General features: G+C 38.5%; 1 protein-coding gene across 1 annotated transcript; it reads right to left on the reverse strand.

Annotated features, from left to right (window-relative positions):
* Nucleotides 1–2,304: 2,304 nt before the first annotated feature.
* map7d2b (MAP7 domain containing 2b) lies at nucleotides 2,305–27,006 on the reverse strand. Its single transcript, XM_054623192.1, is given in 17 exon segments — nucleotides 2,305–4,372; nucleotides 4,994–5,268; nucleotides 6,187–6,304; nucleotides 7,618–7,681; nucleotides 7,805–7,909; nucleotides 8,727–8,907; nucleotides 9,807–9,945; nucleotides 10,177–10,280; nucleotides 10,282–10,380; nucleotides 10,518–10,591; nucleotides 11,532–11,650; nucleotides 12,343–12,432; nucleotides 18,789–18,969; nucleotides 24,128–24,288; nucleotides 24,969–25,022; nucleotides 25,908–25,991; nucleotides 26,970–27,006. Coding segments are annotated over 16 exon segments (1,881 nt in total). The 3' UTR covers nucleotides 2,305–4,372; nucleotides 4,994–4,997.
* Between the last annotated feature and the right edge of the window lie 892 nt (nucleotides 27,007–27,898).

Genomic DNA, 27,898 nt, shown 5'->3' on the forward strand with positions numbered 1-27,898 from the left:
CTGCCGTAAAGTGTGCTAGTTCGGCGCTTTCAGAATAAAACTATTAGTTGTAGAAAATCCACATTTCAGCAAAAACAAAAACACATAACGCTACTTTATTAATACATCGTGTGAATATAAATATAATTATTATATATTCATATGTTTTTTTAATGGTATTACTGTTCAGTGTCAGTGACAATTTACTGTGTTCGTTTTATTCTGAAAAGGTCATATGCTGCCCTGCCATTGGCTAATAATTAACTCCCATTTATTCCACTGTCCTCTATGCAGGAACGGTGTCTGCACCCAGACTGGCAGTGCAATGTTGGTTTTACAAACTAATTAAAGTCCTTAAAGTGACACAGCTTCTCTTCAAAAATGCATAATCAAAAATATATTTAAATTTAATTTGTACAAGGCCCCTGAGGTGGAAGTTGCCCTTTAATTCAGCCTTGCATGGGTTGTACTGGTTTTGCAGCTTTTAACTAGCACATAAATCTGCATGTCATTTCCTAAAGTACAGCAGACCAACCAAATGCAGTGTGATATAATGTACATTTGTTTATAGTAGTTTGTGTGTTCTGGACATTTAGATTCAAACATTAAATTAAACTGCTCTAGTGTTGATAGTGTGTATGATTCTACCAGGAAAACTTAAAAAAAGATGAATTTACGCCCGTAATCTTGACATAGTAAGTAAAAAGTTTGATTTATGTCATAATTCTGACTTATAATTAGTTTATTTCTGGCTGAAACAGGGATATGTTCCCTGGAAAACATTTATTATGACTGAAGTGGGGATTTATAATGATCTTTGGCTCAAATATTAGTACTGAAAATAAATAAATGTGATGGTTTACATACAGTCAATATGTATTACCTGTTTTTATTTTGAAAGCTGAACCGCTTAAGCTGTATTCTGCTCCTAATAATATGTAAATATAATAAACTATCTCATATCATCAGAGCAACACATCTGTGCAGGAATCAAAAGTAAAAGAAATAATGACTCACTTCAACTTTTGCAGATCAGTTTTAATTTCAGTGCAGCATAAAGTCAACACACAGTGAGATATAATGATAAATAAAAGTGGCTGCATTAAGCTCTACACTACGTTTGTCATTTCATACGTCCCTCGTTATGAATGTCAAAGATTACACATCTTATACAGTTTTGAATCTTTACCATTTCCCTTCATTTCCTCAAACCCAAAGTGTCTGTTTGCCTTTATTATACTTTTATTCATTTATCCAGCTCACTGACACAAATGGCTTGATGAAGTTTATTGTTCTTTTTTTTTTCCAGCAGGTATCCATGCACCACATCTACAATGATATATTCCACCAAGCTGCAGTGTGTCACAGAGTTAAATAATAATCGGATAAACATTGTGTCCCTTTATTTTTTTTACTTCATATACAAGGATTAACCGGGAGACCGATTGAGCTTCAGCAGAATCTGGAGGAATAACGAGCTGACACAGCGAGAGAGGGAAGTCGGCAGGAGAGTGAAAAATAAATAAAACAAAGTGCTGAAGGTTGCAGAAGTGACGAGAAAACACTTTTTCCCTCAACGTGGCATCTTAGAGGAGCAGAAGAGACGCTTTCCCACAACAAGAACTTTCTTTCAACCAGTCCCTGTGACTGAAAACACTGAGGACAAGTCTTCAGAAATATTTCTGGACATTTAAAAGGTGTATTTATAATGGCATGAGAAGAGTTTTTGTTTACTCCATGATGTATTTTCTTTAAGGCGGATTCAAATATTTTTGGACTGCTTTGAGGCAGAATAAAAACATTAATTCAATAAAATAAAAAAACTAAAGAAATGTCATAATCTTAACCAGGATGGCATACATGGCACCAGACCATAATGTCATTGGACAGTGGAATTGTTTGGATTTTTAAAGGCCGACTTACATATCTTGTTGACATTTTTTAGCCCAAAAAACTCAATTAATTACATTGTAAAAACGAAAATAATTTAGTATTCCTCACCAGAATAACATTGGACCGTTATGTAAGGAGATACTTTAAAATTAATTTAAAAATATGTCTGAATATTTGAATAAAATCAGATTTTCCTTAAATATTTAGAAATTGGTACATAGTTTGGTTGATTTTGTTTAAGGAATTTCGAATTTCTCAGCAGAACAACCACCTGGCACCAGAGCATAATGAAGAGATACTGCAAAGTGTACTCATATATATATATATATATATATATATATATATATATATATATATATATATATATATGGAAAGAAATTTAATGTGATTTTCCTTAAATACTCAGAAATTTGTATTGAGTTTGGTTGGTGGCTGGTCACAAACACTAAAGGAATTTAGTATTCTTCACCAGAATGACATAGCTGTTACCAGAAAACAATGAAGAGAGATCAGATTTACAAAAAAAAACTACATAAATTGAATGCAAGTTTCCTTAAATACTCAGAAATTTGTATTGAGTTTGGTTGGCGGCTGGTTATTAACACTAAAGGAATGAAGTATTCTTCAACAGAATTACATACATGGCAATAGACCATAATGTAGGGGGATCAAATTAACAAAAAAAAACAAGAACAGGATAAATTGAATGTCATTTTCCTTAAATACTCAGAAATTTGCATTGAGTTTGGTTGGTAGCTTGTTGTTTCTCTTCCTCTCGTCTCTTTTAGTGGAATAGGGGCTTTAAAACAGCAGAAGGTGTCACATGCTGGATGACAGCACAGAGGACGGGTTTCTTTGACTGCACAGAGGTTTAAGGCCTCAGAGGTGATGAGAAAGGTGGAGACGCCTGTTTAACACCAGACTCTGTTCTGAATAGGTGAGGTATATTTTAGCTGTGGTGGGGGAGGTGGAGATACAAGCGTCTTCAGAGCAGAGAAAACACACGACTACCGTTAAGTGTTCACTATAAAACTGCAGCTAGCGCGGTGACAGTCAGTGCCAGATGAATACACAACACACTGTGTCAACATTCCCCCTCCTGCAGATAAAAATACAGATAATTCGACGGATTTATCTCGTCCTCGCTGTGGATCGTCCACATCACGTCCAGGGACGAGCAGCAGGAAAACAAAGCGACAGGCTAAGTGTTTATGATGTCATCAGCGGGTTATAATATCAGTCGTTGATGGGTGTTTGTTCTCCGGGAGAAATCTACAGCAGTTTTTATGAGTTTAGTAGAGTCGCTTTCAGCAGTAGAGCAGATCTGAATTGAGATAAACACACAGGACCCATCGGACAGAAAGAGAGAAGACTCCCACACACTGTATTCAAGAACACGGCTACGACCATTAACAGCTCAACTAGTCCTCACTGAAGATGCTACACGGGATTCACACAACAGTGTTTTTCTTTTTGTCTTTTTTTCTTTTTAACTGCTTCCCCTCCAGATAAACTGCTACAGAGTCCACCCAGTCGGATCTATTTACACAATTTTTACAAAAAGCAGATTAAAGCAGGTGATACTTTGAGTTATATTTTGAGGCAGTGCAGCGGGGCAATGCTTGCTTTAGCAGGAAGAGGTGAAATGAGGAATGTCTGGGAATTTTGTGCAAGTCTTAAATGCAAAAAAAGATGTATTCTGTTGAACTTTGGGGATTTTTAAAGGCTTTGATGACAATTTTTAGCCCACAAAAACTCAAAAATCACATTGGAAAAACTACAATTATTTCCTTTTCCTCACCAGAATTAGACACCTGGCACCAGACTATAATGTAGGGAGATACTACATTATGTTTATTGCTGAATATTTGAATTAAATGAGATTTTCCTTAAATACGCAGAAAAGTGCACAGAGTTTGGTTAATGGCTGGTCAAAAAAATTACACCAGAATGACTTATATTATACAAAATAATCGTGTGATGAGATCAAATTTACAAAAAAAGTTATAACTAAATACACAGAATGTGTTTTTTCAGAGTTTGGTTGGTGGCTGGTCATTAAAAACTTAAGTAGTAAATCGATGTGCAGATTTAAGCAGACAGAATTTAATCCTCGTTCCTTCACAGTAAGTTTTATAACATGATAAAGTTTTCAGCAAGCGTTCTTTAGTCGTTTTACCTTCCAGAACTTTTTCCTTTGACAACATGCAACAACTTCCTTCTCCGTCACAAAACCATGTCATTAAATATATTTCACTTTACTTGCATGATTTTTATTAAACTGTGTCTAAACTGCTCGTCTGCACTGCCTCAAAATGTGGCCAGAAGCTAAACTGTTAGGCGAGGATCGGTAATACAGATGTGAAATTAGTTATTTCTGCATTCGTTCCTTGTGGAAATGATGATTGTTGTTGTTGTTGTTGTTGTTGTTGCTGCAGACAGAAGTGGCGGTCTCTTGGTCTGTTCATCCCGTTTCTACAGAAACCGGCTGGAGAACGTCCTGAGAGAGAGAGAGAGAGAGACAGAGAGAGAGAGAGAGAGAGACAGAGAGAGAGAGACAGAGGGAGAGAGAGAGACAGAGAGAGAGAGACAGAGAGAGAGAGAGAGAGAGAGAGAGAGCGGAGAAAACTGATGAAAAAAGAAGATACATTTTGATAAAATCTGAGAAATTAAGATAAAGTAAGATAAATTTTGATAAAATCTGAGAAATTAAGATAAAGTAAGATAAATTAAGATAAGATAAATGAAGATAAAATAAATGAAGATAAAATAGGACAAGATAAATGAAGATAAATTAAGATAAGATAAATTAAGATAAAAAAATAAAAAAAGATAAATTAAGATAAGATAAATTAAGATAAGATAAATTAAGATAAGATAAATTAGGACAAGATAAGATAAGATAAATTAAGATAAGATACTTTTTTAATACATTTTGATACATTTTGATAAATTAAGATAAGCTACTATACGATAAGATAGGGATTCATTCATCCTGAGGAAAGTTGTTGTGCAGCCATCCCGGCAGAATGAATGTGAAATGTGAATAAAGGTGCAAAGCATAAGAACATCAATGAACATCTAAAACAACCGGCTGTTAGAGAGGCTGGAGTTTCTCTACCTGGCTACTGGACGTCCAGTTTGCTCGGCCCGACGCTGTTGATCAGTTGGGTGGATTCAGAGGCGGCGCTGTACGCTTGAATCAGCAGGTTCTTGTTGAGGTCTCCGACCCCGCTGCCGGCCTGCAGTTTGGGGTAGGGGGGCGTCTCGGCGGCCTGATGCTGTCCTTGGCTGTGGGCCTCCAGCTCAATCAGCTGCTCCAGGGTGCAGCCGTCCGGACCCTCTGTGAGCGGCGAGAACTCATGAACGCTGGGCTGCTCGTCCCTGGACACCGGACTGATGGAGACAGATGGAGAACTTAAAGACACGATGATGACAGAGACAGGATACACTCATTAATTAGCACTTTCATTTTACACATTTGTAAAGGTTTCTTTATGAAGAGAAGTGCAACAAAAATGAGATGGGGATGAAAGCAGCCTCAGGTCCTGCCGAGCGAAGCCGATATGGAAGTGTGTTAAAGCTGCATTCTCTCTACTGTCCACCAGGGGGCGACTCCTCTGGTTGTATAGAAGTCTATGAGAAAATGACTCTACTTCTCTCTTGATTTATTCCCTCAGTAAACATTGTAAACATGAGTTTATGGTCTCAATCTCTAGTTTCAAGTCTTCTTCAATACAGCATGATGTTCATTTAGTAAATGATGCTCCATTTAGAGTCAAACAGACCATAAAGCAGGGGATGCTTTAGGGCGGGGCTACACACTGATTGACAGGTCGACACCAGAGACGTATACGACGTCCCTATGTCACTCCTCCTCACTCCAAATATGGTCACTTCCTGTTCACTGATTGCAAAACAAACAACCAAGTAAACCAAGATGGCAACGGCAAAATCGCCAAACTCAAGGCTTCAAAACATCAGTCCACAAACCAATGGTGGACGTCTTGATGACAACATCCACTTCTTATCTACCATATGATTTGGACAAGCTGCATGTGATGACAATGAGATGCAAGACTGGAAAAAGGAAGCTAAAAAAAGCTGATTGGTGTGTGTGTGTGTGTGTGTGTGTGTGGAGTCACCTCAATGCAGACGAAACTTCACCTGAAATTCATTTTGTTTTACTCACAAAGACATGCAGACTCAATGCTACAGATTGAAGTATGACGTTTTGCACTGTGAACAAAGACGGAGACGACACTTTGGAGACGCATGGGACGGCTGAAACAGAGACAATCAGAGTCGTCTCACCTGACGTCCATGGACTGGACTCCGTCAGACAGCTCGTCCACAAAGCTCTTGTTCTCCAGCGGTCCGAGCATGATGACGGGGGCTTCGGCCGGAGGCGGAGCGTTGTCCTCAGACGGGGCTGCAAACACACAGCGTCCTTCAAAAGTTATTATTAGATTATTATAGAGGTGATGTAGAAGGCAGGATTCAGGGATGCCTAAAGAAAAACAGACTCAGAGATAGAAAAGAATGTTTTGATCACCAGAGGAGAGAAAGGACAGAAATAATTACAGAAAAATATAGAAGAAAAAATGAATAATTAGAGGTATATAAAATTAAAACAAGAATACAAATTAAAGAGCGATTAAACTCAAAACTATGATCGATATGATTAATTTAATAATAGTGTAAAAATATGTGTAAAAATATGTAATAACATATAACGTTATAAAACAAGTCATCCTCTTCTTTTTTATTAATTTAATGCCTTTTTATTAACTCTTTGCAGTGATGAATTGTTGTCATTTAATCAATAAATTAATGTACGAAGTTGCTGGTGACTTAAATTGATCCATATCATTAAAAATGTATAATTCAATTAATTAAATACTAAATCTGACTCTCAATAATAAATAATTGTTTGTACATATAAAGCCTTACAATATATTCTGATATTATGTTCAGTAACTGGCTGCTTGTATAAAATAATGTTTCATTTTTTTATATATATTTTTTGATTATTTATTAGTCAGGTTTTATAACTCTGAAACTACCTGAGCTGATAAACAGCAGTAGTTTGAAGCCTCTTTGGGGTTCAGAGTGTTCAATCAATGCTGCAGTGTTCTTGGTGTTGCTTTCTCTTTGAACCACCAGGGGGCGCTGTTCTCCTGCCTGAACTACACTGCTGACTCACTGCAGCTGAGACTCATTTCATTATAGAGAAAACTAATTATACTGGAGGAAAGAAATGAAATAAGTTTTGTAAGAAAAGTTCCCAAATACAATTCATAGTGAAAATGGATTTGATCAGTTTAGAAATGAGCAACAAAACAAATAAATAAAATCATTAGGGAGCTTAATAGTCTCCAGAAGGGTTTGTTAAATACAAGTATTGTTCTTTTTTTTAACCTAAAGATATTGTCTTTTATTATGCAAATCCAGATGATGGCGCTCTTGAACATTTGATTACATATTTTTTTTATATGCCAAAGTTTTTGCTTTTTCTCTTCAAATTTAACTCTCATTTTAACAAAAAAGTAGAAAATGATGGAACCTTTTCTCCTAATATCTAATATTGAGTTGTGTATTTAAGTATATACTCCTTTTTTGTTTGTTTTTTTTTTTTGTGTGTTATATGACATAAATATGTTCTGTATGTGCAGCTAATGTTTACCTGAATTCTTCACATTTTGTCAATAAAAAAAAAAGGAGGGTGATGTGTTCAACATTCACCTGCAGCTCCAGTCAGCGGCTCCGCTTCACTCTTACGAGTTCTCTTCATGATCTCCTCGATTCTCTGTGAAAACAAAATCACAAAAACGAAAGCTGAAACACACTTTGTTTTTAACTTTTTCAATATTTTCTGATTGTCCTTTTCACCAAATTCAATAGACATATATGTGAAGAGGATCTGTGATACCTTCTTCCTCTGCAGCCTCTCCTGCTCCTCCTGCATGTGCAGCAGCTCTCTTTCCTGCCTCTTCCTCTCGGCCTCTCTCTGAGCTCGCAGGAAGGCCTCCTCCCTCTGAAACACAACCAGTAACACCAGTCAGTCACTTCCTCTTTATATACTTCACTCTGAATGTGAAGGTGGAGTATAGATGAGTAGGAGTCAACATCAAAGGGATAGCTAACGCAGTAGACCAGCAACTCCTGTGTTCTGAGAGGTAAAAGTTCTGTTTCTTTGTATTTTTCTTCAATTTGTTGAGTTTTGTGTCTCTTAGTTATCTTAGTAATTTATTACATTAACTTGTATAAAAATGTGCAATGGATTTTGAAGTAAGGAATTGTCTGGAAGATGATGAAAGAAACATTACAATAAAGTATAAATATATATTATAAAGGGATTTGATTCTCTGCCTTTGAAAGAGTAAAAAATAAACATTTCCTCTTTTAAATCTTTAAATCGACATTTTATAAAGTCCGGTCTTATTTATGTAAATTAATAAAGAAACATCACTAATTTCTTTTACAAAAATATTAAATGTCATTGTTTATTCAAGTTTTTTTAATGTATTTAATATTTTATAACTACATGTCGGTGCCCAGATTTTGGTTTTGTTTTGTTTACTTTTATGTAATTGTTTTCTTGTGTTGCATTATGTTGTTTATCTACTGGAAAATAAATCACATGAATTTTATTTATTTTTCTTTGGATTTGTTGTTTCCTGGTTGTGTTTTTGTTTATAGTTTTTCCAAAAGTTAAAGATACAAAAAGGAAAAGAAAGAAACCATCACATAAAGACGTCTGCGGACAGAATGAATTACATTTAATTGGACAAAACAACACAACAACACATAAATAAATAAATATATGTCCTAACACATTTATGTGTCCTGACCTCTCTGTCCAGCTGATCCTGCATGTCCTTCCATCTCTGCTCCTTCTGCCGTCTCTCCTCGTCCTCCCGGTTCCTCCTCTCCTCCTCCCTCCTCACCCTCTCCTCCTCGGCCTGCAGCGCCGCTCTCTCCTGCCTCTCTCTCGCCTCCTGCTGCCTCCTCTGCTCCTCCTCGGCCCTCAGCCTGGAGGAAACACACGGAGGTGTTTGAGCTGTGCAGGCCACCGTACAACGAACGCACCAACTAGAGAATTATCATTTTCCTTTCTTTTTTTACAGACCAGTTTTTGGAGAAAGTTGTTGGTTTTAGATGTATTTTTTTGTATTTGTAAATTTGGACTGAAGCTAATATTTTGGACAAAATTGATGTTAAATGTTAAATGATGGGACACTACATTGGTCCTCATCCATCACAGATATCGTATGTCCAAAACTGTAAATCCTGACACTTTTATTGTGAAAATTAACAGTGAGATTCATCCTAAAATAATAATACATTTTTGTTTGTATAGTGCTTTAAAAGGTACTCAACGGCACTTTACATGGTAAAAACAGAAGCAATAAAAGCATTATAACAATATAAAAAAGGCAGAGATATGATATTATAAAAGTAACAAACTAAACAAAAACATACACAACTAGCATCACATGTTAAATAATAATTGAAATACTTGAAAAAGCAGCTTAAAAAATGTAAATATTAAACCAGAATGCGGTTCATTGCCAAGTAAGTTTTCACATACAAGGAATATTCCTTGTTAAGTTCTTATGATCTTATTGTAAGAAAAAAAGTCAGAATAAAACATGATAAAAATGTATATAATATAAATATTTTTTAATGATAAAGGTTATTTTCATAATTAATATATACTAACATTAAATTAAGATTTATTTTCTTCCATTTCATATATATATATATATACAATTTCCCAGGTCCAAAAGGTGACGTTTTCAAATGTTAAGTTTAGACTAACGTTCAAAAATCCAAAGATGTTAAGTTTACAATCACATAAGACAAAGAGAAGCATCACATTTGTGGAATATCTTAGTTGCTGATTAATTCAAATGTAAACCTCCACCCACCTCTCCTCCTCCTGCCGCTGCTTCTCCTCCAGCTCCTTCTGTATTCGGGCCAGACGGCGTCTCTCGGCCAGCAGCCTGGACGCCTCCTCGGCGTCCGTCGTCCCTCCGACACTCCGGCCCGTCGGCGTTCCAGGAGACTCTGAGGGGTGGAGACAAAGACGGAGCAGCAGTGTGACTTATCAATATAGAAGAAGAAGGTTGAGAAATTACAGCCCGGCCCAATCGGATTCAGGCAGAGAATGTGTAACTACACACACACACACACACACACACACACACACACACACACACACACACACACACACACACACACACACACACACACACACACACACACACACACACACACACACACACACTGTGCGTTTACCTGCGTTCAGTTCTTTGCTGGTGGATTTGGGGATCTTTTTCTCCGAGGCCTCAGACTTGGTGGATTTCCGCTCCAGGGTGCTGTGACCTTTGACCTCGGGATGACCCTCTGTCGTCGGTGCCGGGGGTGGTGGCCCTCCGCAGAGGGGAGGGGGAACTGGCCGGGGAGCAGGGCGACTGGGCGCGGCTCCGGTTTGACCTCACCCTGAAAAAACAGCAAAACCACGTCAGGTCACCTGGACTGTAATCCAGGTCAGGTGTGTGTGTGTGTGTGTGTGTGTGTGTGTGTGTGTGTGTGTGTGTGTGTGTGTGTGTGTGTGTGTGTGTGTGTGTGTTTTGTACCGTTTGGGTGTGGCGGGGCCCTTGCTGTTGGCCCTGAAGGAGTTACTGCGGGCCGGTGTGTTTGGATTTTCCACCTGCAAGTCACATTTACAAATATTAACAAGAGCAAAAGTTATAAACAAGTAGTTGAGTGTTCATAATTAGAAAACATAAAGTGTATTGAAGAAGACTTGAAACTAGAGATTGAGACCATAAACTCATGTTTACAATGTTTACTGAGGGAATAAATCAAGAGAGAAGTAGAGTCATTTTCTCATAGACTTCTATACAACCAGAGGAGTCGCCCCCTGATGGACAGCAGAGAGAATGCAGGTTTAAGACACTTCACTTTTTAAAACTGGATTTTTTTAACATTTAAAAAAACAAACTACTGATGAAAAATTAGCTGCCACAAAGATTGATTGTGTCCAGGCAGATGTCTCTAACAACGACTCTCTGTGTCTGAATTGATTCACGACTCGACCGAGACATAAAAAACATGCTGTAATACAAGATGCTCGTGATAAGATAAACAGATTAATCACAATCTAGATTTTATGACAGAACAAAGTGGTAAAGGAAATGAAAATAAATTGCTGATTAATGCGCCAGAGTCTTTCAAATTTAAAGAATAATAGACTCTGCAAAAGAAAACTTTATGAAGCAACAACTTACCCTTTTCTTCTTTAAATATAACATATAATATAACATAAATTATATTCTGACTGCGGCAGACGGCAATTAATACAAGAAAACCTTCATCCCCAGCAGTAATACCTTTTTTTCTCAAAATAAACCAACAGAGGATTGTGGGAAATGTGGTCTTTTTATGAATAAACAACAACCTGTCACTCAACTCAACAACGTGTCTTAACAGTGATTCTACATATAGTAGGACCTTTGAATCTCTGGTTAACAGCTGTGGGCAGTCCTGTGTTAATGTGCATGTCACGTTGTGTGTGTGTGTGTGTGTGTGTGTGTGTGTGTGTGTGTGTGTGTGTGTGTGTGTGTGTGTGTGTGTGTGTGTGTGCTGACCGTGGGTGTTTTGGCTTTGGACATATCCTCTGGGGGTCCAGCGATGCTCCTGCGGTTGGAGGAACTTCTGTTCGGTCTCTGGTTGCTGGGGGAAGCTGTTCGATGGGACACAAAAGACACTGACGGGTCACGAAAAGACACAGACACACGAACACACACAAAACACAAATGGACACAACATGACGATGACATAAGAATCAGAAACTCCATTAAGTGAAGAGGAAACACTTGATCAAAGAATTCACAACAAATAAAAGAGCTCTCTTCCTGTTCCTGTAACCCGAAGAGATGGATGTATTTGACCAGTTCTAGTAGTAGTAATAGTAGAAGTACTCCTCAAAGACAGTAGCATACTCTTAATGCAGTGGAGGAAGACACAATATGTCTGAAGTCTGAATATGTAATTTTATGTCCTGAAAATAAGTTTTCACAAAACAAATAAAAATAAAATTGGAACAAGATTTTTCAACTTGTTTTCAAAACATGATAATTTGTTCAAATTTATTTAAGAAAAAAAAGTTTTAGACAAAAAACAAAATACTATTAATAAAAGGTAATTAGTTGTAGTTATTTTAATGTAAACAATCAATTAAATAATAACTAATAGTGTTTACTATTGCTGATATTTATCATACAGTACGTTTGTGTAATAATAGTTTATAAATTATTTTTTGTAGCTGATAGGAGACAATAACAAGTACGTTCTGATTATATTAATATACTATTAATTAACAGTCTATTATTAAATGTATATAAATGTAACTTTGGGTATGTTAAGGTGTTACAGATGTTTTCAGTGAACATCTCTTACCTCTCTCTGGTGAATGGAGGGCGGCTGACGAGTTGGAGAGCTGCTTGTTGATTGGCGGATCCATCCCGGGTGGAGACAGGAAGTCACCAACTGATTAAAAAAACACACTAGTGTCACACTAGACACATAGATGACAGTGAACCAGAGGTGTGACTGCTGCTGTGTTAAAGGATGATGTAAATGTCACGATCAATGAACGCCTCCCGAACCCCGGGGAAAATAAAACAACACGACAAACACAAAACTGCCGCCTCACACAGAAAATAATCCTGCCGATCGATAAACAGAATGAATTAACCTTGGTGATGGGAGGCAGGAGTGAAGCGGCGGAGCAGAGAAACCTGCTTCGTCATGAAATGGAGGATGAATATACAGAGGCAGCCGCTGCAGTCCCACCAGACCCAGAGGGGAATGTTTCCTACGGCTCCTGAAGGCACCGTGAAAACATCCACCTGATCGCTGTGAATCAGCAGATTATGATTACAATTAGATTTCTGTACAAATTGAACAGTTTCACCAAAACTCTGACGGCTTTGTAATGATCAGGAAACATGTTTATAGTGCTCAAAAATATTAATATCGTCCTAAATATTATCATTTCTATCAAAAAGAGTTCAGACAGTTCTATTTAACATCATTTTCCCCTCATTTATTTGCTTCTATGCACATGTACAAGGGGTGTCCTGAATTATGTTACTACTTTTATTAACATTTTCTCTTCTTTTATTGTTTCTGTAACCTTCATAAAGGCTAAATAATGCATCATTTTGTAATAATATTCTGTTTTTAGGGGTGACTTTGAAACATCTGTCTAGGGATACAGATGAAAAATAGCCTCTCAGCGCATTTACAGAAATGTTTTATTAATGTGCACTGTCCCTACCAAATAATCCAATAAAAAAAATTAAAATGAAATAAGACATTTCTGGTTTATTTGCTTTAGATGAGGAGATCAATACCACTGTCATATCAGGCAGCAGCCTTTTAACTAAGCTTAGCACAAACAGATATAAAACAAGATATCATTAATATTGTTAATTAGGGAGATTCTGCTACTTCAGGACATGCTAGCTGTTTCCCCCTGTTTCCAGTGTTTGTGCTAAGCTAAGCTAAGCTAACCAGCTCCTTTTTACATTTTATATTCCATTATGTTCTTTAGTGTATCTGATAGACGGACAGTGTAAATGGAAAAACATTACATTATTTATAAAGAATTGAGTAAACTTTGTTGTTTTGCAAAGTAGAATCGGCTTTAAAGATTTTTTTGGATTTGGTTTTTAGTTCTTCAGGAAGAAAACTTGTTTTTAGTTCTTTAAGTATTTTCTGTCATTAAAAAAATGAATATGAAAACTAGTCTTTGTTTTTGAACACAACACTGTCATTTAACCAATAAATACATTTTAAATTAACAGGGTATAAAAGTAGAAGTAGAAGTAAAAGTTTTAATTGGCATGCTCTATTTTCTAAATTTATTTGATAAAATAAACAGTAAACACGGCAGTTTATGTAAAAATAAACATTATCATATAAACTAAATTTTGTTAGAATTAGATTTTTCTTAACAATTTAATTAGTTTCAACGTGATTTAAAAAATCTGGTCACTCTTTAATCTGATTATTATTCTTGTGCATGTAAACAAACAAACTGAAAATATAAAATGATACATAAATGTTGTATTAATGTAACATAAATAATTGATATTTTTCTGGGTTGAGATCATAATTAGCTGAAGTCTCGGCTCCTTTTCCTTTACTATGATCTTCTCAGCTTCTTCTATAGCTTCTAGCATCTGTGCTGTAGCCAATTCTTTCTTGTTTTCAATTAAGTACAAACTGAATATGTTTTATAAAACTAATCTTGTGTCTTAAAAGTATAAACTTTGGTGAAACCGCTCGAGGGTTTGGAGCAAAAAATGCAGCAGTTCAGTGTAAAAAAATAAACGGATTTCTGCAGCAGCTGCTTCTGTAATATAGACTGGAATGATGGGAAATGTGTGTGTGTGTGTGTGTGTGTGTGTGTGTGTGTGTGTGTGTGTGTGTGTGTGTGTGTGTGTGTGTGTGTGTGTGTGTGTGTGTGTGTGTGTTTTAATCTGAGCTCTGCCTGTGCGTAGGTGGGGTGTAATACGTTTCACAGACAGCTACAGGGTGAATGTCTGGTATGATGTATGGTGTGTGTGTGTGTGTGTGTGTGTGTGTGTGTGTGTGTGTGTGTGTGTGTGTGTGTGTGTGTGTGTGTGTGTGTAGAGAATGATATGTATGCATCACCAAACACGGCCCTGGGCCAGGAAGACAGGAAGTGGAGCCGCCCTTTGTTGTGGTAAGGGTGGGGAAATGTGTGTGTGTGTGTGTTTATGTGTGTGTGTGTGTGTGTGTGTGTGTGTGTGTGTGTGTGTGTGTGTGTGTGTGTGTGTGTGTGTGTGTGTGTGTGTGTGTGTGTGTGTGTTTGTGTGCACAGCGGGGGCTCCAAACCAGACACTCATTAGCCACACAGGAGAAATGGAAATACTGCATGTGAACTGTGAACTATTTATGAAAATGATCAACAATAGCACCGATGTTTGTCTCTCTGCTACACACCAACACGCACATAAATACACAAACACACACACGAACACACACATAAATAGACAAATTCAGTGTGTAAATGAACATTGTTTGTCTTAAAGCAAAAAATTCATTCATTGTATGGATTTAAATCGCCTTAATATTTATTTTGTACTGATAAAGCTGCTTCATTTAAAACTCTAGAAATAAATTTTTCTTATTAAAGAATGTTTAAAAAATCAACACGAGTGGCTTTTTCCTCATGTGACTCATGTTCATGGAAAGATAATTGATCTTTGTTATACTCAGTCAGCTCAGTTGGTTTTTAAAATCACAGGTTTATAAGTAATAAAAGAAAAATAATATCTTCCTTCACAGTATTTTGTTTGTTTTCAAGACTTTTTTCTACTTACATTCAAGTGACTTTAATCACTGAATACATTTTAAAAATACAGTAAATAAATATATATCAGGATTTGATTTGTTTAAGAAACTTAATTAACAAGCATCATTGCACAAAGCTCTGTTAACAGCAGACCTATGGGCTGATTTGATGTAACAAGTATACATTGTTATGTCAAACCAACTTGAGAGATGATGAGTCATCCAATTATTTGATGGAATAAGCAGGAAACATTTATTTTAAAAACATCATCGTTATGTTCACTTGATTTTATCACAATGAGATTTTCCGAAACAATTAAAAACTTTTTAACAACGACAAAAAGTCCAGGCTCTCTATAATGTGATTATTATTGTGTGGAACTGCATCTACAGATTTCCACACGTCTGCAATTTTACTGACAAGTGACGTTGCATTAATAAAACTAGACTGTGGAGCAAAACTCTGCAACAGAAACCCAAATATCTCTGACGATAGGAACCATTTGTAGTCGAGATTTAGGAAGAGAATCCGTGCAAAAAGCAAAGACGTTTATGTATGTTGTGTGTGTGTGTGACGTTTTGGCATTTTCTAAAATTAAATAGTAAATATATTGAGAGAAAAAGAAGATTTAACAAGCAACACTGCAATGACCTGATCAGCAGACACAGAACATTAACACACTGCAGGACGACAGCACGGCCGACGTTACAAAAACATGCAAAACAGAGGAACAGCTGCAGGTGAGAAAGCAGGATTCATGGTGCGGGGGGGGAGCGGTATGAGCGTGGCACACACAGAGTCATGTGATCTGTACCGTTACGGGTTTGTCTGGCGCTGGAAGCAGCAGGAAGCTCATTGGGCTGCGCGGAGCCAATGGCAGGGCAGGGCGGGGTCTTAGGGTTACCTGGGCAGCAGGTGAAGCAAGAGCGGAGAAAGCAAAGCGTTACACACTCGCCTCGCACACACTCCTAACACCGGCGCCGCCGACACACAAACGGGTGACAACACACACACACACAATGACAGAAACATCTGAGATACAACACGCTCCACACAAGATTCCCAACAGGAAGTGACACGTCAAAAACCTCGTTGACACGTAACCAACATGCTGGATCATCATGCGAAGAAGCCGTGAGTCAAACAAAGACACAAGGGTAAACGGAGCCTTCAGAGGGAACAAAGTCTGCACGACATGCTTGGCTTTGAGGTTATTTTTAAAGTTGTGAGAAAACTGTTGCTAGGCGACAGACAAACACAAGATGTTGCTGGATGAAAAGGTCAGCGTATCACCAAAGTCTGCAAAGAGCATGAATGTCCGCACCAAAATGCAGACACCAAAATGCAGACACCAAAATGTCCGCACAACAGAAACTTCTTTCTGAACCTGTTAACCTCATGGTTGGCGCTAGGGGAAAATGATTCATCCTCAGGGAACCATGAACGTCTCACAATGTTATGAAAATCAATACAGTAGCTATTAAGCTGAGTCTGGACCAAAGTGGTGCAACAACAACTCTGCAAGAATGGCTGAATTTGACCCCAAAAAAGTCGGGTTTCAATTACAGGCTTGAGTCTCTACAGTTCCAGGGGTTTTAGGAACATCCACATATATCACAACTCGTGAACTCAGAGGTTCATCAGTGAATAAAAACAAACAATCATGTAACCCTTAAGATCTTCCTGTTTTATACTTTAATTTATCCCACTGTCTGATAGTATCTTATATGAATTTAATGAAATGATCCTACGTTATTTTAATGCCTGTATCACTCCGTTAAATGTCTGAAGAAGTTCATCCTGACAGAGTTGGTTCCTTTGAAAACTTTGGGATCTCCCCTAAAATTCAAAACAAAGTTCTGTTGATTGAACACTGACTACGTTTACATGCAAACTAATGAATAAAATAGGATATTTCTGAATTAGGCCTGATTTAGAATGGAGCATCTACGGATTAAAACATGGAAAATATGCCGATATTAATCTGGTTTTAGATGCATTCTATGGACAAATATAGGCCGCATTCAGAATATGCATCATGATTGGGGTATTTAAACCACATTGTTGCTTGTTTACGGAGTCTGATTATGGTTCATAGAAGTAAAAAACTCAAGATTAAAGGACACAGTTTTGCAAAACCACAAGAACAACAAGACTGAAGATGGAAAAGGAGGTAAATTTAAGTTATTATAAGGACGTAGACGTGGGACATACGACATTGGAAAAATCTCAGTAGGAATATTTTCTTTTTTGGATAAGGGGCAATAAAACAGAATATTTTATGCATGTAAACGTAGTCAGTGTTTGCATTACTGACATGCTGAAGTAGTCTGACACAGCTGGTAGATTTATAGCCACAAAGGACAGAATATTATTGGACGATCAATTGCTTCCATCTTTCTTTTAATATTCCAGAACATAATTCATGTGAACAGGAATGAGTCAAAAACTACAAGTGCTGCCATGATGGATTGAACATCTAAATAAACTGAGTGAAGGCAGTTTTTTTCTGCTTTTTAAGTGGACTACACTGAACCCAGAGAAAGATACGCAGCCCACACACACACACACACAGAGACACACACTTTAGTGAGTCCCTGTCCTTTAATCGAGCCGAGCTGTAAGACGAGATGCTGCTGTTTCTGCTGCAGTGAGCGTTCTCTGCCGGGGGCCCCGACTGATCCCAGAGCAGCCTCTCTGCCAGGCGGCCCGGGGCCTGGAGCCAGACGGGCTGCTGGGTGGACCCTGATCCCGGGTCAGTGCCAGGACGGATAGGGCGTATGGGGTACTGTGAATAATTGATGGGTGTGATGAATGCACCGCAGGACGTGGAGACGAACTCAGGGCCTCGCTGAGATATGTCGTGAAGAAAAAAGGCGAGGACGACGTGAAAGAGAGATAAACTGAGAGATGGACGTCGGCTCAGTGAGACGCCTCATGTCGCACTCCGTCTGTGTTTATGTCAGCGGCCTCCGTGTGTTCAAGGTTAGACGGGTAACTCTTCTGGGAATAAGAGCGGCCTCCCAACAGAACAACACACATAGAAACACACACCTGTAGCACATTAAACCAAAACCAGCAGCTAACACCAGCTTAAGCTCCAGTGTGTCTGACTACACACAGACGGTAAACACACACACACACACACACACACACACACACACACACACACACACACGTCTCCTAACCCTGATGAGGTTTACAGACAAAGCAGCTCCTGCATTGCAGCCTCCACACCCTTTTCTGTCCACTGCCCTTCTCCTTCCTTCACCTCCATCACTTCTCCTCCCATCCTCTGTTCATCCTCATCACACATCCTCCTCCGCTTTGTGGTCCCCACCCTTTCATCCCACCATCCCCCCTCACCCTCACCCTCCAACCTCCAGTCCTCCCCATCCAAAACACCTCTCCTCTCCTCCCAGCCCCCATCAGTATCCGCCCGTTTGCTCTCTCCTGTTCCACATATCAAACCAACCTTTCCACTGACATCATCACCAACAAAACCAGTGGTACTCACCCTCTACTCCGTCAGGCGGTCCTCCCCACGTCCAGCGTTTAGGCCTGTTATCCAGGTGGTCTCGAGCCTCCCCTCCTCCTCCTCCGCCTCCTCCTCCTCCTCCTCCTCCTCCTCCTCCTCCTCCTCCTCCTCGTCTCTCGGCGCCTCCAGCTCTCCGGCGAACCAGGGCCTCCAGCCTCTCCTGCTCGTTGCGTTCGGAAACAGGGAAGAACAGACACTCTCTTACCGAGCCGTCGCTACGACGACGGGTACCCGGCGACGCGCAGGGAGACGGCTGCGCCATGGTTACCGCATGCAGCAGCCTCGCCCCTCCGTCCTCCATCGCTCTGGTGCTTCTCTCTGTCACCGGAGCTCGATCGCTGCTCGACCGTCACTCAGTGATACATAACAGCACTGCTCTCTCTCTCCCTCTCTCTCTCTCTGTCTGCCTCTCCCTCTAGGTAACACCGACTCCCCCTACCTCACATTTAGCCCACCCCTCCCTCCCTCCATCCCTCTCTCTCTCTCTCTGTCTCTACCTCGATCTCCCTCCCTCTCTGAGTCTATTTCACAGAGCAGTTTAGTCAGAACTGTCACCAACCCCCACACACATGCATGAACACACACACACACACACACACACACACACACACACACACACACACACACACACACACACACACACACACACACACACACACACACACACACACACACACACACACACACACACACACACACACACACACACACACACACACACACACACACACACACACACAGACTGGGTGGATTGGATATTGATACTGGTTAGAATGGTTTTATCTCCTGTGCTCTCTCACTCTCTCTACCTTCCTCTGCCTCGTCCCTCTACACACACACAGTATAAAATACTGTAAAATACACACTTACTTCATAAAAATACATACAAAACACCACAACAATACAATATACTTGATATGTGAGAAATAATACATTAACTAAATATTTTTATTGTGTGTTTTTTTACCTCAGTGAACAAATGAACTGGTATATTAATCTTAAAGAGCAAAAATAATTCTAAAGGTCCTTCTCAAATTTCTGCCTTTTGATTCAGGATTTCATCGTTTAATAGACGTCAGATCTTATTTTGTCAGAGCCGGTCCATCTATTATTCATACACATATTAATATCAGATAATTAAAGAGATTTAATGGGTTATTCATGTTTCTGCGGGTTTGGATATAAGGCCTTTTTAATACCACATAAAAATTTTATTCAACCCTTTTTTTATTTTGCAGCATATTAATCCTAATGATAGGATTTATCAAAAGAATGCAACCTGGACCCAGAAAAAAAGAAAAAGTATTTATTTAGATTTATATAAGCAGGCCAGAAAAATATTCAAAAAGCGTTTTTCTTTATTGTGACTAAATGTAATGCTTTTTAGGACTTTAAGACCTGCAGATGTTCTGTATTATGTCTTATTATTTATTTAGTGGAGAAGTCTCCACCTTCTTTGTTCAGTGCTGGGTATTGATTGATTCCTATGTAAATATCTGATAACCTTGCGGCGTGCAATGACAGTTAGCTTTAAAAGGTCACCACCTGTCTTTTTGCCTTTTGTAGTAGTTTTCAAATAAAAAGCATTTTTTATAAATAAATATTATAAACATTATACAAAATCTGTAAAAACGGATGTTACAGAGTTGTTCCTAAGGTTGTTTAATCTGCATATTGTTCTTTTTTTAGACATTTAGGTGTTTTCTTGATTTATTTCTACCGAGTATTTAGTGATGTGTTCATTAAATTATATATAGAAAATATTATTTTACTATTTGTTTGGGTTTATAGGTATTATTTCTTTATTTCTATTTTCTGGTCACACAAACAAAACAAGAGAAAATAAGAGACTATTTAAAGACGACTCTCTCTTTCACTTCCTGTTATTTATTTACAACCACATCCCATTCTGGTTCTTCAACGTCCATTAATGTGAAGATGTTTGTGAGCAGACAGCAGTTTATAAACCGTTTAGGCTGAATATAAAGCCGATACACTGCTCCAGTCTGTATATATATATAAAGGATGGAAACCTCAGCATTGTAAAGAGAGGGGGGGTGGGGGGTTGCTGAAGGTGCATGCAGAGTCACGCACAAACTGCAAGAGGGAGGAGAGACGACGGGAGGAGGAGGAGGAGGAGGAGGAGGAGGGAGGAGGAGGAGGAGGAAGGGGGAATTAAAAAGAGACAGCAGAAATGTAAGATGGGGGGTTTATACTGAAGATATAGATCAGAGAAGAAAAGCCGGATGCAGCAGAGTCATTTACTCATTTTTCTGCAGAAAAATATGAATTTCTATGAGAAGTTTTGGTATTTCATTTGTTATTTATTCTATTTGTAAGGGTAATTAAATAACATTAATTGCAAAGTAAATAAGGCAGAGTTAATTCATAATCGAGTAGTATATCTGACACACTACAGTAATTATTACAGATGACCAAGTGAGCTCTCTGACAACTAGAGATGACCGGTACACTTAAAGATTCAGCCAAGAAATCAATAAATCCATCAACAAATCAATACCCCAGCAGGTCCTGACATTAACAACCCCCCCGAGGTGAGAACAATTAATGTTTGCACAAGTGGAATGCTTTATGCAGCTGTCTGATCGGGCAAGTGAAAAATAAATTAGATATTTAATCGGGATTCCGATCAATATCAGCCGATATTTAGTAAAAAATATGTGATCGCGTTAATGCTTTCTAGTCGTAAGTCCATGATAACGTTGTGTTGTGATCCACAAATCTGTATTGTAATTTATTTTTTAACAATAATTTGACATTTTTAAGTAAATTATCATGCAAAAAAAGCCAAATAATCTCTGTTTTATATCATTGTATACTGGATATATTTGGGGTTTTGTGTTATTAATCAAATACAAATATTTCAAAGTCACCTAGAGCTCTGGGAAATTGTGATTTATTATGTTTTTATACATTTTACAGGCTAGAAAATGTAAAAAACTGCAGCTAAAGTAAGAAAGCAATAACCTTTAGAACACCGGCCTCTTCTAATAAAACACTAAATCATTTAACTCACACATCGACTGTGTTTCCTTCATTGCAGCACGTTGATTGTGTGGATGTGTCGTTTCCTCTTCAGAGGTGAAATATGTGCTTGTCACAGCGCTCTGGAGCATCGACTGCCTCTTCCGGTAAACGGCACACATGATACGCCGCCAGTGATGTCATCGCCCCATGAGGCTGACCAATCATTATGTCATTAAGTTATGCATAATGAGAGGGAGAGGAAGGGAGGGGCTGCTAGCAGGCAAACAGAGGCTTTAAATCAATAAAGACGGTGGTGAACTCTCTGAGGACCAGACCTTCATGGGGGGGGGGCTTGTTAACCCTTCATGTGCTGCTTAGCGTTTCAACAGACACTAATTATTCATGTTCTGGGTGGAGCTGAAAGGGTTACTGCTGATAAACGGTGCTGGATGATGATAGCAATAATATGAGTCAATGGTTCTCAGCCAAGTGATGCCCACTCATGAGTTTATTTTGATGCGTCAGGCTGCTGCAGTTCTTCATGAGAAAAAAGACTCTAACTATGAATAAAACAATCTAATTTTACCCCAAAATCTTTATTTTTTTTAGGCTTTTTCTTCTGTTAACTGTGCACTTCAAAAACTCAAGTACACTCAACACTGAGCCTGAAACAAGAGGCAACCTGAGGTGCTGAAAAATGAATGTCTTAAAGCTGCATTCTCTCTGCTGTCCACCAGGGGGCGACTCCTCTGGTTGTATAGAAGTCTATGAGAAAATGACTCTACTTCTCTCTTGATTTATTCCCTCAGTAAACATTGTAAACATGAGTTTATGGTCTCAATCTCTAGTTTCAAGTCTTCTTCAATACAGCATGATGTTCATTTAGTAAATGATGCTCCATTTAGAGTCAAACAGACCATAAAGCAGGGGATGCTTTAGGGCGGGGCTACACACTGATTGACAGGTCGACACCAGAGACGTATACGGCGTCTCTACGTCACTCCTCCTCAGTCCAAATATGGTCACTTCCTGTTCACTGGTTGCAAAAAAATCCAAGATGTCCACGTTCAAAAAGCCGAACTGGAGGCTTCTAAACTGTAGTCCACAAACCAATAGGGTTATGACGTATTGATTTCGGTGTCTGTGTGCTGTGGCTTTAACTCTGCTGCAGTAAACCCAGCTGAACTTTTCATGCTTCAGTTGGATGCACACAATTGGTCGGCTGACAGAAAGTCGTTAGAGCTCCTGCATTAATTACTTGTTATTCTTTTAAACTCTGGTTCGTCCCAACAACAAACAGAAAACACGGTTATGGATCGACAATCAGCAGAGAGAGATCACAGAGAGAAAAAGAGAGAGAGAGATGGTGGAAAAGATGATCCAGTGATGAAGAGGTAAGAAGAAGCAGCAGCTCGAACAGAGGAAAACATAACAATGTGGAGGTTATGCTGCATTCATGTCATTTTAACTTATGTATAAATGAGTTGACAACTCGGGCTTGGGGTGATAATTCAGTATTGTTTATTAAAATAATGTTGAAAGATAATAATCTTTTTATAATAAAGTCAAACTAATTGTGAGTAAAAGTTAATAAAACAAAGTTTTCAATTTGATTTTGTTTTAATGATTGTTTAATGCGTTATAAAATAACTCTTTTTAAATATTTTATATGTGATTTTGCAAACATTTTGGGATATAAATACTGTATATTGATATCTGAAACATTTCTATTCATATCGTTATGATTTTTATATTGATTATGTGGCAGCAAAGGCAACAAACATGATATCAAACCGATCACATTCAATGTATTATAATTCATTTAAATTACAAATTTAGCAAGTAAAGACGTTGGTGGAATTGGTTTTGGGAGTATTACATCTCCTTATATTTTTATGTATTAATTGTAATAAGTCACTGGTCAGGTCATTAGTCTGGTTGACTTCATTTAGAAGGAAGACCGCACTGCATAATATGTGTTTTCTGACTTGATTCAGCTTCCAGTTCAAGTACTGGTACTAGTTTAATGTCTCTAATGTATTTATTCTTGGATCAATATTTCATTACAGTATTTTTATTTAGTCTATTTTGGATAAGGGGGTTGAACAGCCTCTAAAAAAAAAGCTTCTAGACTCTAAACTCTTTTAACACGACTGTTGAATTATAATTTTAGTGTCTTTGGATGTCATCCTGTTCTCTCACTTCCTCTAATGCATCACTGATCATTGATATGTAATATACTACTGATTGTAAGTCGCTTTGGATAAAAGCGTCTGCTAAATGACTGTAATGTAATGTAATGTAATCACTATTGTGCTGCGACCTCTGACCTTTTCAGCCTCTTGCTGCTGCCGTCTCTTCTCCCCGGCTGCAGCCCGGCGCTGCTGCTCCTTCCTCTTCTGCACCTCCATCTTCCTCCCTCGCTCCTCGGCGCAGCGATCCAGCTGCTGCTGAGCACGGCGCTCCTTATCGCGCTTCACCTCCTGTATCTCTGAACACACAGGACAGAGGTGGGAAATAAGTATATTCTACTGTTTCTACACTAAATTTCAGAGAGAAATATTGTACTTGTTACTCCACCACATGGCAGGGTTAGCCTAAATATACCTGCCAGAAAAAACAGAATTAATAAAGGTTTTAAAAAGCCACTCTTAAAAGCTGCATTCTCTCTCCTGTCCATCAGGGGGCGACTCCTCTGGTTGTATAGAAGTCTATGAGAAAATGACTCTACTTCTCTCTTGATTTATTCCCTCAGTAAACATTGTAAACATGAGTTTATGGTCTCAATCTCTAGTTTCAAGTCTTCTTCAATACAGCATGATGTTCATTTAGTAAATGATGCTCCATTTAGAGTCAAACAGACCATAAAGCAGGGTCTGCTAGATACTTGAGGTCTTTCTACTGCTAATACATATCTATTAAATGTAGGATGAGTAACTGAGTATTTTTTTTTACATTTCTACTAAAGTAAAGGATCTGAATACTTCCTCCTCCACATGCGAGTACACACCCACCAACAATGTGTGTGTGTGTGTGTGTGTGTGTGTGTGTGTGTGTGTGTGTGTGTGTGTGTGTGTGTGTGTGTGTGTGTGTGTGTGTGTGTGTGTGTGTCAGTGACAGATGAACAGGACGGACCACACACAGCTCCACCAGATGGACAGTTACTCAAACCTCATGTCTTCTCTCGTTCCTCCCGTCGCTCTATTGCTAAATGCAGCCGAGAGCCTTTCAGACAGTCGAAAGAAAAATGTAAGGTTCCTGTAGATTGTGCTTATGTTTTATATTCAGGGGTGGAAGAAGTATTCAGATCGGTTACTGAAGTAGAAGTAGTAATACCACGCTGTGAAAATACTCTACAAGTAATAGTCCTGCACTCAAAACCTTAAAGGAAATTGCTTAAAGTAAAAGTATTGATATATCTGATGTTTCTGGACTATTATTACTGTTGCATTAATGTGTATGTTGCATTTTAACTCATTTGTATCGTGTTTTCTAGTTTAATCTACATCAATTAATCATATTCTGAAAGATCATCACGTTTGTAGCGTCGCTGTCCTGTGAGAACCTCGTATCTCTAAAAAGATTTTCTCAACACATAAAGGAAACACTTCATCCTTCAGTTTATCACAAACATAAAAGTAAAAAGTACAATATGTACCTCTGAGATGTAGTACAGTAAAAAGTACAATATGTACCTCTGAGATGTAGTACAGTAAAAAGTACAATATTTACCTCTGAGATGTAGTGGAAAGATGTACAAAATGGAAAAACTCAAGTAAGGTACCTCAAATTTGTACTTAAGTACTTGAGTTAATGTACTTAGTTGGCTGTTTTCATATTGTATCGTCTTGTTTCATCAGTGTGTGGATTTGATGTCAGACCAGAATACGTTAATAAGTTAATTTGTCATTTAAATTAAATAAATATTAAGACTCAAGGGTAAAAAACACATAAATATCATTAACACATGACCAATTAATTAGAGGCAGACCCTAATGTCAATCAAGCACTTCATGCACTTGCAGTATTGCCATTTCTGCGTTTTCCACATCTCGGTGATGAAGACATTGGCAGCAAATGTAAAGGGAGTAATGTGATGAGAAGTTTTACCTGGAGGGTTGCTGTGATTGGACGGTGATCGAGCAGGAGACGCATTCCTACTGGTGACCAGCGGAGCAGGAGGAGGAGCCAGGGCTGTGTTTGGTTTTTGGGAGGAGAACAATCATGTCATGATTCATGCTTCACTGCCCCGAGAGGAAAAACACAGATAAACAAATGCAAAGCTGGAGAGGAGAATTGTTCCGTCAACGGCGTCTAAATGCAGTAAATCTGTCAGTCTGTCTCCATACTGCCTCTGGGGTCAGGGGTCACTGTGAGCTGTCACCACAGGACCCCTGGGTGTGACCCTCAGCCTACTTCCTGTTCTTTTATTTCTTAAAGTGGCCATAAAAGCATCTGTGCTGACACACATAAACACACTTATAAGATATGCAAATGCCTGCAAAGTGCTTCATCTTCACTCAAATAATGACATCATATGCAGAAGATAAATCAGCTGGATCACATGGTTGTTTCTTTGTTTTTTACAGGCGGTTATTAGCTGATGTCAGTGCAGGAATGTGACATAAAGAAGCTGCTGCATTAATTAAAGAAGATGGCAAATTGAAGGAACATCCAAAAGAACATTTAGCAGTCTGGTTACAGAACAACACATTATGTTGAATATCAAATGGAACATGTCATGCAGTACATGCCAAGACTGTATATCACAACATGTTCTCACCAGACATCCCTTATTTTTTATATATATCATTCAGAAAGGCTGCTAAATGTTATGCAGCAATAACATATATATGTTTACTATGTGCTGCAGATGTAAAGGCTTCAAATGCACACATGCTGCATGTTGCACTGCAGTATCCATGACAGATCAATACAAATATATATATTTATATATATATGCAAGATGCTTTACCATTTTAGAGGATTTTTTTAAATGCATAACACATAAAATGACATTTAGGAGGTATATAAACTATATTAAATCCACATTATTAAAGGGCTTGTCCATCACCTTCAAACTAGGTGTGTGCATCCGCATGCATGCACATAAAACACTCAATGCATGCACATTTAATGGGGATTACATTATGAATGATATGTTTTGCTCACCTGTCATGTCCGTGCAGCTTGGAGCCACTTCAGTCATCTCAAATGTCGAATATGTGCATGAGACGCACCTGACAGGAGCCAGAGAGCCGATGGACACCACGAAGTAGTCCGCCGGTGCTATTCAATGACTCAGGGAAAGGGCGGAGGGACATGTGATGCTGGAGAGGGGAGGATGTGGTTGGGTCTACTTTCTACCTAACCTTAAAAAATACCCTGCGACATAAAAATAAATAAATATTTTTAAATATGAGGATGTGAGTGTGTATGTTGTTTTATGGAGGAAAAAAGGGTGTTTTATTCCTGGGAAAAAAAAATTATATATATATATTTTTTGAACCCGTTCATTTGGGCTGTCAACAACCTGCGAACCGCTTCACTCATTTACATATTAATGCGCCGTTACGCGTCGCCTAGCAACCAGCTGCTCATGTAAGTGCAGAAAAAACGACCGTTTGAGTAAAATTACATTTAATTATTATTATTATTATTTATTTATTTATTTATTTTTTACATGAATGTCACAAATCTTAAAAATGAGGTAATTTCAGAGAATAAAATAAAGTCAAATAAATAAAATAAAATAAAATAAACGATCACTCACGTGCCTTAAATTGCTCCTTTGGCTCGTGACGGAGCGCACGTGCCAGGCACAAGCGGCAGAATGACGTCACAAAAACACACACACACACACACACAAACACACACACACACACACACACACACACACACACACACATACACACACACACACACACACACACACACACACACACATACACACACACACACACACACACACACACACACACACACACACACACACATACACACACACACACACACACACAACACATACACACACACACACACACACACACACACACACACACACACACACACACACACACACACACACACACACACACACA

This window comes from Anoplopoma fimbria, chromosome 21 (assembly GCF_027596085.1).
Source record: "Anoplopoma fimbria isolate UVic2021 breed Golden Eagle Sablefish chromosome 21, Afim_UVic_2022, whole genome shotgun sequence".
NCBI lineage: Eukaryota > Metazoa > Chordata > Actinopteri > Perciformes > Anoplopomatidae > Anoplopoma > Anoplopoma fimbria.